The sequence below is a fragment of the Marmota flaviventris genome, chromosome 13 (genome assembly GCF_047511675.1).
Source record: "Marmota flaviventris isolate mMarFla1 chromosome 13, mMarFla1.hap1, whole genome shotgun sequence".
Lineage (NCBI taxonomy): Eukaryota > Metazoa > Chordata > Mammalia > Rodentia > Sciuridae > Marmota > Marmota flaviventris.
The window spans coordinates 27556374-27572132 of record NC_092510.1 but is presented as its reverse complement, the minus strand read 5'-3'; the positions used below and the strand labels follow the sequence as shown (position 1 = coordinate 27572132).

The 15759-nt window shown below is 31.0% G+C and overlaps 1 protein-coding gene across 6 annotated transcripts in view; it reads left to right on the top strand.

Moving 5' to 3' along the window:
- Window positions 1–15759, top strand: part of Vps13a (vacuolar protein sorting 13 homolog A) — a 255843-nt gene that overhangs the window by 127636 nt on the left and 112448 nt on the right. For all 6 annotated transcript variants that reach the window (XM_071600547.1, XM_071600551.1, XM_071600552.1 and 3 more), the window contains 7 exons: window positions 4733–4825; window positions 5280–5636; window positions 5972–6073; window positions 7517–7675; window positions 7822–8077; window positions 9300–9460; window positions 13865–13968. In XM_071600547.1, the coding sequence (XP_071456648.1) occupies window positions 4733–4825; window positions 5280–5636; window positions 5972–6073; window positions 7517–7675; window positions 7822–8077; window positions 9300–9460; window positions 13865–13968 (1232 nt within the window). The remainder of the gene's footprint in view (window positions 1–4732; window positions 4826–5279; window positions 5637–5971; window positions 6074–7516; window positions 7676–7821; window positions 8078–9299; window positions 9461–13864; window positions 13969–15759) is intronic.

Genomic DNA, 15759 nt, shown 5'->3' with positions numbered 1-15759 from the left:
CTGGGTTCAATCCCCATTAAATGAAAAAATTAAGATACTAAATAAACCTTGTCTTAGTTTGCAAAGTTGCTCATTATTAAGAAAAGGGAGGCTCTAAGGAAAATAACCATGAGCTAGATCTGTCTTTAAAGCAAACAGCAGGTGTCAAGTATATCATCCACAGCAGCAATGAATGTATCAGCATTAATGATGGGGGCCAGTTAGTTCTGAAAGATGGAAAAAGTATAGTAAATTAGGGGGAAAGAGATGTATTAGGAAGTTAGGAAAGAGTTTACATTTTCAAAAAGTGAGAGAATGCAGAAGAAATATAGTAGGTAATTTTTATATAGAAAGAAGGAAAAATAGAAGCAACAAATGAAGTGATATTATTACTTTTAATGTTTGATTTTATATATAAAACTTTTAGTATGTTGAGATATAAAGTCTTATACATCTAATTTTATGACAGAAAATATCTTATTAAGTATAGCATTTTATTGTGTGACTATTGGTAGACTGTTGAAAAAATGAATAGTTTTTCCTATTCTTATGTTAAATTATGTTGATAGATTTTCCTGTAGTATACCAGCATTATGTTTATTGGTTGGGGTTATCTGTTGCGGGAGAGTGGGGAGGCGCTTTTCACTGGAAGTCATATTTATGGTGATAACCTAAAGGATAAGTAGATCTTAAACTTGGGCAGGAGGAATCATAGGAATGTATTTTGAGAAGAAGGGAACTGTATGTGTTGAAAAAACTGAGTTTCATAGAACATATTTCCACAACGTATTTACCCAGACATCACTTTATCTCACATATTTTATCTTTTCTCTTTGTTATTCAGTGGTCTTCAACTTGGGGCAGTACTCCCTATCACAATCAATCTCTGTAATGTAAGGAGTCTATTGTGAGCATTTGTTAAGTGCCTGTTCATGTTTGGTTGAACCTTATAAGATTGCTTCTTTGAAGGGGAAGCACTAATAGTCTCCACAGTAAAAATCATATAACAAGGGAGAAATATGGTGAGGGGGTTATAGTAGTAAAAAAGAATAAATTTTTCTGGATTCCTTATAGACAGAGTCTCTGAATATAGATCCTAAATAAAAGAGATCCCCCCCCCCCCAAACAAAAGAATAATAGTATTTTTTTGTGTGATTTCTTTGGGGGAATGGTTTTAGATTTTTTTCTTCCAATTTAGTTTTCTCTGTAAGTGTATTAAACAGAATTCCAAGATTTCTTCCCCCGATTTTTGTTCTTTCTACACAGTTTTTCCTCCCCTATGGATGATATTAGGTTACTAATCAGTTGACTATGTGTTAATGGGGAGTGTGATTATTCTCAGTGAAATATTAGAAATATGATGAAGCATCAGGGAGATGCCGTCTTGCTGTTTTGAATGAAAAATTGCCATGTCAAGGAGCGGGCCACATGGCAAGGACCTAGGGAACAGGAAGTAGTCCCTGACTGACAGAATACATATGGGATCTTAGTGTTAGGGCCACAAGGAAGTGAATTCCACCCTCAATTTTAAAGAAGTTGAAAGCAGGTCTTTCCATAGTCAGTCCTCCTTTTTAAGATGAATCCTGTAGGGTATATAAAGAACTCAAAAAGCTAAACACCACATGTTTTATTTTATTGGCCACATGTTCAATTTTGATTTCATCAAAATTCCTGACCCATAAATCTGGGAAATAATACATTTGTGTTATTTTAAACCACTAAATGTGTGGTTATTTGTTTCACAGTATTATAAAACTAATATGTATAGTGTTTTGCTCCAGAAGTAAGATGCTGTTGTAATAATTTATTTTAAATGTGGGAGCATCTTTGGAACTGGGCAGTAAGTAGACATTAGAGAAATTTTGATAATGATAGAGTAAGTCTTAATTATATCAAACACACTCTTGACAAAAATGTGGTGAAGGAGAACATTACCAGTGAGGACTCAGAGGAGAATAAAATATACATTATCGGAAACTTGGTGGAAGAGGAGATTGGTACACAGTGATTAAGAAACTTCACAGAATTGACTTATGGTTACATAGAAAATGGAACTTGTGACAAAGTTTGGCATGTATAGCTAAAGAGATTGCCTCTTGCCTGTTTTTTTTTTTTTTTTTTTTTTTTGCTGTTTATAATAAAATACTGGAAGACAGAAATAAATTGTGGAAAAATGTTAAAAAGAACCAGAATTTAATGATTTTGATAATTCTCAGCCTTTCCAAATGGCAAAAGCTTCTAGAAAGCAGAACTGGGTGTCTAGAGGGTAATCTGGAGAAAAGATTGTGTGATTATATAATGTTTTGCTAACACCTAAGAAAGATAAATGTTCAGTCACTTAAAGGTCCCCTTCACAAGATTAGGATTTGTTTGGTATCTTAATCCAGAAGGCCTCTATTAAGCACAAGGGTGTTACTCATTAGTCTTCTCATGAGGAGACCAGGTTTTCTTAAAAAAGAGATATTTGGATGTGGCTTTTGTGTAATGGAATGAATTCTCATGAAATCCACAAAAGACTTGCAGACTTCCTAAGAAAATTATTTTGCCTGAAACACTATTATATTTAGACTGACAAGGACTGAGTATCAAATGAATAGAGACTCTTGAACCCCCAAAATTCTACCATTGAGGGGAAGAATGATAAAACTATAAAGGTGCAGATTTGCCCTATCTTTTATAAAGAAGGAAGGAAGATTTAGAGAGAGGAGCTGAGAGAGAATTATTCCCAGGTTTGAAAACTGAATCAAGAAACTCATTTGCCTGGCTAGATTTCAGAATTGTTTTGGATTCTGTTGGCTTCTTTTTTCATTCTTTTTCCCCATTTGAACTGGAATATATGTAAACTGTTGTCCTAGTGTATGCCACCATCAAGTGTTGGGAATGGTGGGTGCTAGTAACTCACCTCAAGTTTTAGAAGGAGCGAAATTGTGTCTCAAAAACTATATTTAAAAATGGATTATATCCAGGAACTTCATATGCAGCTGGTTATGATTTACATTTTAAACTTTATGTTGATAAAAAATAGATGAAATTTTGAATCAGTGAGACATACAAGTCAGATATATGATGAAAAACATAAATTTTAGGAAAGGGTAAATATATTTTGCATTTGGGATGGACATAAGTTATTTGACAGGCCAGAGGACAGAACTCTGCTTACCACAGTTAGGGAAAATTCAATTCGTTTTTAATTATATTACAGAATTAATTAGTATGCCTAATGTATTGGTAAATTTTCAATTTGCCTTGCCTTTTATAGCTTTTCCTTATGTAGATGAACTTTTTTCATTTTAGTTGTACAGTGGATTAATACTGTGATAAGATTTTATTTTAGTGATTTTAGTGAAGTAAAACACATAGTGTAAGTTCTTTAGATTTTTCATATATTTAAGAATATTAAAGAAGTGTTGAGACAGGCATGTGTGCTTTTTGTCTTTTGCCATGTGATGCCATGTGCCACTTCTAGACCCTGTGAGCAAAAAAGGTCATTACCAGAACTGAGCTGACGCCAATACCATGCCCTTGAACGAGGAGTCTTCTCTTGGAGTGAAATTATCTTTCCCAGGAATATGTGTCTTCCTGATAATATCAGCCACATTGCTCCAAATGTTTTGCTTGCTATTATATGAACATTTCGGTCTGACACATCTCTTCTCAGATAAAGCCCTTTAGATGATTGTTGAACCCTCAGAAGAAAATAAAATGAGAAGAATTGGGATATATTCTACTTTGCCAAAACAGTGAAGTAGATTGGGATTCCTATACTGATGAGCATGTGGAACTGAATTCCCTTGGAATTCCCTATAAAAATAGGAAAAATTTAGTATCCTGTCTAGGGGACTATAAAATGAAGATGCCAAGAGTCAAGAATCTAGGAGTCTTCTCTTAGCTCGGTGATACAGACTTAAGATTCCTCATAAGATTGCAATGAAGCTGTCAGCTGGGGAATCAGTTTTCTGAAGCTTTACTTGGCAAGAATCCAAAGGACTGCTTGTGATATATTTTCTGCCAAAGTGGGTGACCAAAGAGAAGGATAAAAATATCATTAGTGATGGAAGCTGCAGTGACTTTAAGAGTATAACCTCTATATTTTATTGGCCACATGTTCAGAGCCACCTTATAGGATGACAGTTATAAGATTTATGATCAAATGTACTGTCTCATTAATTTATGTCAACAATGGAATGAGATAAAAATGGCTGCTAATCATTTGATACTCAGTAGTACATATATTGACTGACATTTTGATCAAATGGGTATTCTGATTTTTTATATCTTTATTTTATTTATTTGTTCAGTTTTATGCGGTGCTAAGGATCAAACCCAGTGCCTCCCACATGCTAGGCAAGCACTGTTACCACTGATCTGCAGCCCCAGCCCCTATTCTGACTTTTTGATGTTAATGCCCAACCAATTGTTAAATATTTTGATTCTTAGTTCTTGAGATAGGTATTATTATCCTCATGTTATAGATGTTGAGTATGAGGTTTCTAGAACTCAATTCCTCATTAAATAAATGCCAGAACCGGGGGAATAACATTTCTATTTAATGTGTTACATTAACATTATTGCAGATGCAATTATTAATACTTTATTATAAAGAATGATTAGCGATTAAGAAGTGTTGAATCAGTTGGTTGTTTACAGTTAGTTACTTTTTATTTAACATAGCTTTATTAGTATAAAGGTCTTGAAATAGAAATGTTTTAATATTTGAATGTTAATTTAGTGGTAATAATTTTTTTTCTCATAGGTTTTGCAGCCCTGTGACTTGTTTTTTCAGTCTACTCAGACAGGTACAGATCCACAAGTGATTGATATTTCAGTAAAATCCCTTACACTAAAGGTGGGTTAAAATATAATCACTCAAATCTTTTAGTACACTTTTTTTTTTTAAAGTAGTAAAACATAGAAACAAGCAATTATTATAGCAAGTTTTTAAATCATTAAATAAGGAAAAAAATTAGTTTTTGATAAGTTTTATGAAACATTGTTTGTAAAATTTTTAGCATAGATTTTTATAATGTATGTTATTCTATGTTTTATTACTGACATTCGATAGCTTTTATTAATATCTACTATCGTTATAGTACATATAGTTGAAATTATACTTGATAGTTCAATATTTACAAGATTCATGTAAATACTTATCAGATTGAAGTTAGTTGTAGTAATGTAAAAATTAATGTAAGCCACAAATTATATCTCCTATTTTGTGTTAATAAATGTTTAATATTAATTGCTTATGATTATTTAGCAAATATATTTAATGTATTTTGAAATTTTGTTTTTCCATTTAGGTTTCACCAGTTATCATAAATACCATGATTACTATAACTTCAGCACTTTATACAACTAAAGAAACCACCCCAAAAGAGATGGCTTCTTCTTCAGCACATTTATGGGAAAAGAAGGATACAAAGAATTTAAAAATGTGGTTTCTTGAAGGGTCAAATGAAACTGAAAAAATATCTCCCTCAGTTGAATTGGTACCCAAAGGAGAGATGATGAAATTGAACATTGATTCTATTTTTCTGGTTCTTGAGGCTGGAATTGGTCATAGAACAGTGCCTATGCTTTTGGCAAAGTCATGTTTTTCAGGGGAAGGCAAAAACTGGAGTAGTCTAATAAATCTCCACTGTCAGCTTGAGCTAGAAGTAAGCATATATTTATTTTTGTAGTTTTTATAACAAATAGTACTATGTATAAAATATTTTAGGTATTATATGTAGATATTTATGCCTTTAGAGAGGATTTTATCTCAAGTAAATTGTGAAGGGCAAATCTGGACCATTATTTGTTAGCCAATCGAGGAGGGTGCTGAGGGAGGGATTATATTGTAGGAAGCTCCTGAATGACATGCAGCGTGTTTTTCATACAGAAGAAATAGCATGGCCAGAGTCATGTTTACAGGAACTATTGTGGAAGATCATTTTTAAAAATATCAAGATGCTTCAATTCATTTAAAAAAGATTAAAAATTCTTTCTTTAGGTTCATTATTATAATGAAATGTTTGGTGTATGGGAGCCTTTGCTTGAACCATTAGAAATTGATCAGACTGAAGACTTTAGACCATGGAATCTTGGAATCAAGGTAAATTTATGTATATATTTATGTATATAAAATATATGTATATAAATATTTATGTATATATTTGTATATAACATGTATATATATATATATGTATAATGTGTGTTTATATTTATGAAGTGTGTGTTTAATGACTTTATTTGAGCCATTTATATTCATGGCAAAATTGAGAAGATACAGAGATTTTCCATATACTCTTTGCCACTCTACATGCTTGACTTTGTATTACCATCCCCCATCAAAGTATATTTGAAGTCTGAAAAGAAGATGAAGTCTAGATAGGGCAGAGGGGTGGAAGGGGAAGGGAGGGGGCAGGGGGTTAGCAAAGATGGTAGCATATGATGGACATCATTATCCAAAGTACATGTATGAAGACACGAATTGGTGTCAACATACTTTATATATAACCCGAGATATATTAAAAAAAAAGTTTTCAAAAATTGATGTCTACACCATATTAGACACTTTAATTTTAATCATAGCAAAGTTGAAGTTTTCTCATTGTCAACTTTGCGCACATTCTTCCCTATTTGACCTCTGAATGTGATTTTCAAATCCAAAGCCAGTGCTACCTGTCCTTCTAATACAAATAATTAACATTACTGATGTATAAGGCATTGTTCTGAATAAAGTATATTTGCTTTAATCCCCACAATGCACCCCCACCACCACCACTGAAAATGATGCAGTTTTTATCAACATTTGTAACTGGACTAAGACCAGAGAGGTTAATGGACTTCCATAAAGTAATAATAGCTATAAAGTAGAATAGATGGATGCAAATTTAGCTGCAGTCCCCATTCTTTGCTATATTATGTGTTCTTTTAGGTTGTGGTCTATTCCAGGTTTCTTTTACTTTCTGGAGGGAATATTTTTCTAACAATCTTATCTATCTTTCTATCCATAAAAACTTTATAGAGAAAAATGTGTATTTTTTGCTTAAAAGATATTGTAAATTTATGTAATCATGATAATCAGGGCTTTTAGATGGACAAATAGTGCTTCTGAAGCAGAGATTTTAGTATTACCAGCATGTTTGCTGCCTAATAGTGACTAGTCAAACTACAAACAAATTTTTAGGGGCTATAAAGCCACTTAAAGTAACAACAGAAATGGCTAGCCTGGCATGCCCAGGTTAATGTATTATATCACTTGATTTAATTTTCGAGATATTTTTAGATGAAGGATTTAGATAAGTGAATTCCTTTGGTAATTTTTAGGTCAGAATATGCATGGCAAGTAGGTCTTTGAATCCTAAAACAGGGTAAATGTTCTTGATTCATAATGATGGCATGTCCAAGTAAATTTAGGAATGAATGAATTTATTGCCCTTTGTAATAACAATATTATTGGATTTGTCTCAAGTTTGTTTTTACTTTGTAGAATGAAATATGTTGTGTTCCTAGAAGTGAATTCTTTTTTATATGTCACAATTTATCATTTTAGATGAAAAAGAAAGCAAAACAAGCTATTGTTGAGTCAGATTCTGAAGAAGAAAACTACAAAGTGCCAGAATATAAAACTGTCATCAGTTTCTATTCAAAAGATCAGTTAAACATTACATTATCCAAATGTGGCCTTGTAATGTTAAGTAATTTAGTTAAGGTAAGAAAATTTGAAACTTTTAATGTTGATATAATGGACTGAGTTGACCCCTTTTTTGAGTACATTTATTGTTAATTTAATTGTCATATATTCTGCTTATCATTTAGTTCTTCACATTTTCATTTAAGAAAACTGTTCCTCATTAGGCATTTACCGAAGCTGCTACTGGATCTGCACCTGTCTTTGTAAGGGATCTAGCACCATTTATGATTTTAAATTGTCTTGGACTTACGATCTCTGTTTCACCAAGTGATTCTTTTAATGTACTCAATGTTCCTCTGGCAAAGTCATATACATTAAAAAATATGCAAAGTTTAAGTATGGATTATGTCCGAACTAAGGACAATGACCATTTTAATGCAATGACCAGCCTAAGCAGCAAACTCTTCTTCATTCTTCTTAGTAAGTGATAAATTTCCTTCTTGACGTTTTATTCAAAATTACATTTTACCTATTTGTAGTGTGTATGTGTATAGGGTGTATGTGTATAGGCTATATGGTATATATGTAGGTGTGTGTGTTGTTGGGATGGTGGTGGTGGATTTTTAATAGATTGAGGCTTTTTTTTTTTTGCCTTTGCAGCACTTTGCATCACTAAATATGTGTTGTTCAAATCTACTTTATTTATGTTCTCCATTTATTTAGAGCAGGCTAGTTAACTGCTTTATTGTGGGGAGGAAAAAATGTTGTATCTCTTCCAGTTTTTATAAACCATAGGCATTTGGTGACTGTTTTAGTCATATGTGGTATAAAGTATTAGATATTCTACCAGTTTTGTAGCTTAGTGAATTCAAAGAGTTTGAATTCATACAAAATTCTTAAATTATCATACTACCTAGTCATTATGAAAAACAGTTCCAAATCTTTACCCTTACCACTTTCTGATACTCTGATATTTATGTAGCTATCGAGGAGAGGGCATCATTTGAAAAAGGTAATTCAATTTGGGGGACAGGGAGCAGACTACAAAAATATTGCTCATTTTTCTAGTTAAGAAATAATGCATAATGGGTGTTTCAGAACATTGTCAGTGGATTGATCAGTTTTAGCTCTGTTTGTTTTTGCACTAACATTTCTATGATTGGGAATAAAGTGAGTGAAATTTATATAAATAAGTAACTTCACAACTCAATACAACATGTATATATTAGGTAAGTATATACAAAATTTTGTTTAATCATATAGCTAAAAAGTTACAGAAGTAGTTGAAATAAATGAAAACTAAAAAATTTCAGTTCCATTAGTATTTTCCAATGTCTGTCTCAAGGTATTAGTGACAGCAACTCAGAGATCACTATTCTTGAATTTTATAATAATAATTATCATTGCTTAGATATTTTTAAAAGGTTTAAACTGGGCCTAGTGATACATACCTAAAATACCAGCTACTCAGGAGGCCAACTTGGGCAACTTAGACCCTATCTCAAATTTAAAAATAAATAAAAATAAAAAAGAAATAGGATGTGGCTCAGTAGTAGAGTACCCTTGGGTTCAATCTCCATATCACAAAACAGCAAAAAATAAAATTTTAAGACCATCATCTGATATTTTGGTATTTACCATACGTAAAATTAATATATAGTAAATTACAGTAAAAACTTTCAAATATCTGTATTTAATTTAGCTCCTGTTAACCACTCGACTGCTGATAAGATTCCTTTAACAAAAGTAGGACGATGTCTGTACACTGTAAGACACAGAGAATCTGGAGTTGAAAGATCTATTGTTTGTCAAATTGATGCAGTAGAAGGAAGTAAGAAGATAACAGTTCGCTCACCAGTGCAGGTATGAAATGATTGATTTGGAGGGGAGATTCTTTATGCTTACTTATTATTACTAAATGGATACAAACTATAATAGAAGTAGGTTAATATCAAAGAGAATATCTCATCAGTAGCCACACTACTAGAAGAATTTGTTCAGTATATATCTTAAAATTTTTTATAGAATGGCTTTATAAGATATTATGTAAGAAAAATCATCAGTATTTTCTTTAGGTTTTTATAATATATATCCTTTCTTTTCAATTAGAAAAAATTATATAGCTTTATCAAGGTATTGGCAATAAACTGCATATATTTTAAATTGAGTTTTGGTATAAAAACACTTATGAAACTTGATCATAGTCAAGGTAATAAACATATTTATTACCAAAAAAACTTCCCCTTTTCCCAACTTCCCCATTCCTACGTATCCACTAATCTGTTCTCAATATGCATTATTATATAGTCTTGAATTTTATATAAATGGAATACAGAGTAGAATTTAACTTCTTTCACTCAACAAAATTTTATATGTATCAACTTCTGTGAATAGTGTTGTTACATGTAGTTGCAGAGAAGTAATCCATTATATGGAGATCCCATATATCCATTTTGAGTGATTTTTTAAAAAATATTTTTTTAGTTGTGAATGGACACATTAACTTTATTTTATTTATGTATTTTTATATGGTGCTGATAATTGAACCCAGTGCCTCACACATGCTAGGCAAAGGCTTTCCCACTGAGCTACAACCCCAGCCTCTCTAGTGATTCTTTGTATACATTGCAAGGTAAAGATTGAGGATCAGTCTTTCCAAATGACTTTCCAATTGCTCCAACTCAGATTATATTTTTCCCAACAAATTTTCTTGATACTTGCCAAAAGTTATTTGGCCATAATAAGATGGTTTATTTCTAAACTTTGTATTCTTTTTCATTAATCTGTTTGTCTTTATGCTGGTACCACATCATCTTGATTACTAAGTCTTGAAATCAGGTAGTAAAAATTGTCCCTCCTTGTTCTTTTCTGAAGTTCTTTGGATATTGTAAGTTCTTTCTATTTCTCTTTAAATTTTAGTCAGGTTATTTATTTTTGTCAAAATGTGATAAAATTGACTTTTTTTAAAATTTAAATTTTCAGTTATCTATTACTAGCATTTAGAAATACATTATTTTTCTATTAACTCAGATTGTACAACCTTACTGGACTCATGTATTCTAGTAGATTTAAACAGTTGTGTAGATTTAGACAATTATAATTTCTGCAAATAAAGATATTTTTACTTCATCATTTCCAATTTTATTTTATTTTTTGCCTTTTTTCCTGAGCTTATTGAGAAGATCTTAAAAATTTTGTTGAGATGATAGATTAAATTTATTTAAAAATGTTTCATCAACTCTGCATTCCTAGGATAAATCTCATTTGATCATGAAGTATATTATTGGACTGTTTTCTAAAATTGTGATTAAAATTTTTGAATTTATGTTCACAGAGAATCTTTGTCTAGAATTTTAATGTTTTGTGTGTCTTGTGGGAAAGTTTTAAACTATGGTTTCAATTGATTTGTTATCTACTACTTTTTTGGTGGTATTAGGAACCAAACCCAGGATCTTGCATATGCTGGGCAAATGTTTTACGATCTACACCTGAACTCTACCTTCAGCCTTTTCTGTTACTTTTAAGTGAGCTGTTTCATTCATGAAATTTATCTGTCTCACCTAAACTGATGAATTTGGTAACATTAAAGTGTTAATAATAATATTCCATTATTTTAATGTGTAAATTTGCATTGACAGTCAATTTTTAGAGCAATGACCTTAAATAGACTTTATCTAAAATATATCATTAGGTCCTTAAAACATTTTGTTGATTGTTATTTACTTACCTTCCCTCAATACAGACAAACCAATTGAGATTACTATTCATATTTTTTAATACTGATAAAGAGACAAGCTGCATATCTGTGAGGGATTAGTTAAGTACTCCACAGAGCCATTGCAAATGAAAAAGAATTTGGAAGGAAGGAGGGAAGACAGGAAAGAAGGAAGGAGAAAAGTAAAAGAAAAAGAAAAATAGAATTAAAGATTGCTACAATATATTATCTGATGTATCCATATGTTAAAACATTCTTTTTCAAAAGCAAGAATAGAGATTTTAAAAGAGCATATATAAAACTGAACATTCGTTGTATCTTACAGGTTTGTTTTTTGTGTGTTTGTGTGTGGGGAGTATGTTATTTATACAGATAAACAAAATATCCAGGGATTATGCCCTGGATATTTATGGATGGAAATTATTTAGAGTTTCTTTGTTATGTTTTCCTGTATTATTAAATGTTCTCATATATGAATTCATTACTTTTGGTATTCATGAGAAATAGAATTTGTCAAGCTCACAGAACTAGTTAATAATAGAGCCAGGATTTGATTATGTGCGTGTGTGTGTGTGTGTGTGTGTGTGTGTGATGTTTTTACCTTAGTTGTTCATGTCCCTCTCCTATTACTCTGCTGCTGTATAGTGAAAAACTTTAGGATAAACTTATACTTTTTTAAAAAACAAAGAACAGAAATTTATTTCTAACACTTTGGAGGCTTGGGAAGTCCAGGATCAAGAGCTTGGGTGTCTTGTGAGAACTGCTCAACACTGTGATTCTAAGATTGTACCTTTCTGCTGAGAGGATGTAGCAATAAGATGTAGTCCTGGAATCAGATGGTGGAAGGCAGAAAGGCAAGAGGGACTGGATGCTGTGTCCCCAAGGACAGAAGAGAAAAATGGGAAGAGCTGCAGAAAGCTTTTATGATTCCTTTTTCCAGATATTTGGTCTTCTTTCCAAGTTTTGAAAAACTAGTTTATTCTCTGCTTCCAACTGACTTTTTCCACACTAAATTTGACTGGGTAAACAAAGCAAAATCACACTTTGGTAACTAACTTCACATTCCAAATATGCACTATTGGAAGCATGTAGATCTTAGTAGGTTTCATTTGCATCAGTGGCAAGTTGAGTGAAAAATTTATTCAAAAATTTGTAATCAAAAAATGTGATTATAAAACTTACACCTACTGTCTCTTATTTGAAGTGAACATTGCTGATTTGATATCAAATATTTTCCTTAGGAAGATTTTTCAGTTGTATTTTTAATTTTGAGAAGGTTATTATATATAGTCCACTCTGTCCACAGCATGGAATATAACAAATGTTGACATTTAAATTTTTTTCTTCAAATTAAAAAAAATGAGTAAAGTTGAAGTCATCTATTTTGTTTCCTTCTTAGTCTGTATTTGCTTTTTTTATTCTTATAGAAAATACCAATTTGATGATATGAGATATATATATATATATATGTTTATTTTTATCTATGATAATATATTCTGTTGCATAAATAATCAATTCTAAGAAAATTGTTTTGTCTTTTGTGTGTGTGTGTGTGTGTGTGTGTGTGTGTGATGCCAGGTTCAGACCCAGGGCTTTTCACATGGTAGGCAAGAATTCTAACACTAACATCACCAGCAAGAAAGTTTTCTTAATTATTGCACTATTTATGAGGTGGTTTCTTTGTTTCTTAATAAGATCAGTAAGGTCAGTGTTGTAGAGAACATGACTATTTTTTGGTGCATATATGTAAATATTTCTCTGGATATATGACAGGAGAAAACTTGCTAAGTCTTTAAATAGGTATATATTTATTTCTTTGCCCAACTATTTTCTGAATAATTTTTATCAATTTGTATTATATCAGCAGTGTGCAGGTGTTCCTGTTCACATTCTTTTTAGATGTTGATATTATAAGGCTTGTGATTTTTTGCTAGCCTTATGGTATGAAAACATACCTAATGATTATAATTTGCATCACCTTGATTTCTAGGAAAGTTGAGTATTTTTTCATCTGTTTATTGGTCATTCAAGTTTTCTCTTCTGCAAATCACTTTGCTTATATTGTTTGCATTTTTCTTGATTGCAATTTTCTTAATGATTTCACAGATTTTTGTATGTATGCTGATTATAGATTCTTTATTAACTATATTTTAACATTTTCCAACCTGTCACATTTTTCACTTCTGTCATATAAATAATAAATTGATATTTTTTTTTCTGTGGATTTTCCTCTTCTGTTTCTGCCTAAATAAAAACATATCTCTAAATAAATTAATCCCTATCTCAAGGTGAAGAAATTATTATCTTTCACCTCTTGAGATGTTTAAAGTTTTATTTTTAAATTCATTTCTTTTCTTTTTTTTTTTTTTGTAATGCTAAGAACCTTTCCATATATTTTTTAGGATAAATGATTCTGTTTTCTTCTAGTTTATATGAGCAAGATGAATGTTGCCTAATAGTACCTTTGTTTTACTGTATTTTATATGGACATATAAGAATTATTTAGGTTCTTATAGTAGTAATGTTAAAGATGAGTTATTTTTCTTTCTCAGATTAGAAATCATTTTTCAATTCCAATCTCTGTTTATGAAGGAGATACTTTATTGGGAATTGCTTCACCTGAAAATGAATTCAACATACCATTAGCATCTTACCGGTAATTTTTTTCTTTATTTTTTTGTTGCTATTTCATAAAGTTTTTAGTTTTAGATGCTATGTGAATATTTATTTTTAACTTATTAAATTTTCATCTAATTTATCCTGTTGATTATCTATTTTATTTAGGTTTCAAGAATCCTAGGTGGTTCTTTTCAAAAGAAATATTATTTAATGTATAATTAATTTGTACCATGAAAATTATTTATGTTTTTGCTGGTAAATACAATTATTACATGCTTGCAGAATAATCACCTTAACCATAGTCATGTATATTCATGAGTTTTACAAATGTTTAAGAATATGATTGATGGTTCCAAGATTTATATATTTACTTTTATATTTATATATTTACTTTTCAAAACTATTATAATAGAATTTTGGTGAAATTCCTTTTGAAAAAAATATCTTTTAATATAAACACTTCTCTGTTAATTGTTTAGGGATAGAGTAATGTAAATGCATTAATGGTTAAATGTTTATAATATTTTGATTAAATTTGATATAAATATTTTAAGAAAAAATTAACAAAATAATGCTAGTCTTATAATTGTAGATTTAACATTGTAACAAATAAATATTATTTGGGCTATTTAATTTACAATTGAAAATAATCTCTTTTGTAGAGAATGGATTCTCTTGGAGAATAATCCTTCTCTAAAATTAAGAATTGTAGTTTATTTAAATGCCATTTCAGAATACACTCTAAAAATGCTAGGGAAGGAAAAAGGTGATACTACGGTTTTTAACTGTCCCCTAGTTCTGTTCTTTCTGATCCAAGCCTGAAAGTTTAAGGTGGTGTTCTAAATGCTTAGAAAGCAGTCTTAATAGTTCCGGGCACATATTTTCACATAGATAGACCTACAAACCCTAACATGCATTTTATTACTTAATTCAGAAGTGCTGAGGGAAAGAATTGTTGAGAGAATAACAGCAATAATAGTTGTTTACAATATCAGACATGTTCTAGAAAGTTTTTTGGGTTGGTTAAAAGACAAATTTTAAATAACTTGTAAGATGTTTAAAAATTTCTATGAAGAACTTTTAAACCATTTAATAATATTTAATAATAGTTAATGGCATTCATCATAAAAAAAAAAAAAAAACAACAACAAGGCATTGGCACCAAAAGAGAGACTTAGACCAATGGTACAGAATAGAAGAAACAGAGACAAACCCACATAAATCCAATTATCTTATACTAGACAAAGTTGTCAGAAACATACATTGGGGAGAAGATAGCCTCTTCAACAAATGGTGCAGGGAAAACTAGAAATCCACATGTAGCAAAAATGAAATTAAACCCCTATCTCTCACCCTGCACAAAAATCAACTTAAAGGGGATCAAGGATGTAGGCACTAGAACAGAGACCCTGTGCCTAATATAGAAGAAAAAGTAGTCCAAATCTCCACCATATCAGCTTAGGTACTGACTTTCTTAACAAGACCCCTGAAGCACAAGAAGTGAAATTAAGAATCTTAAATGGGATGAAATCAGACTAAAAAGCTTCTTCACAGCAAAGGAAACAATCAACAACATGAAGAGAGAGCCTACAGAATGGAAGAAAATCTTTACTACATGCACCAACATTATTCTCCAGAATATTAAAGAACTCAAAAAACTTAACACCAAAAACAAACAAATAACACAATCACTAAATGGGCTAAGAAGCTGAACCAACACTTCACAGAAGAAATACAATCGGTCAACAAATAGACAAAAAATGTTCAACACCCTGAGCAATTAGAGAAATGCAAATCAAAACTACACTGAGATTTTATCTTACTCCAG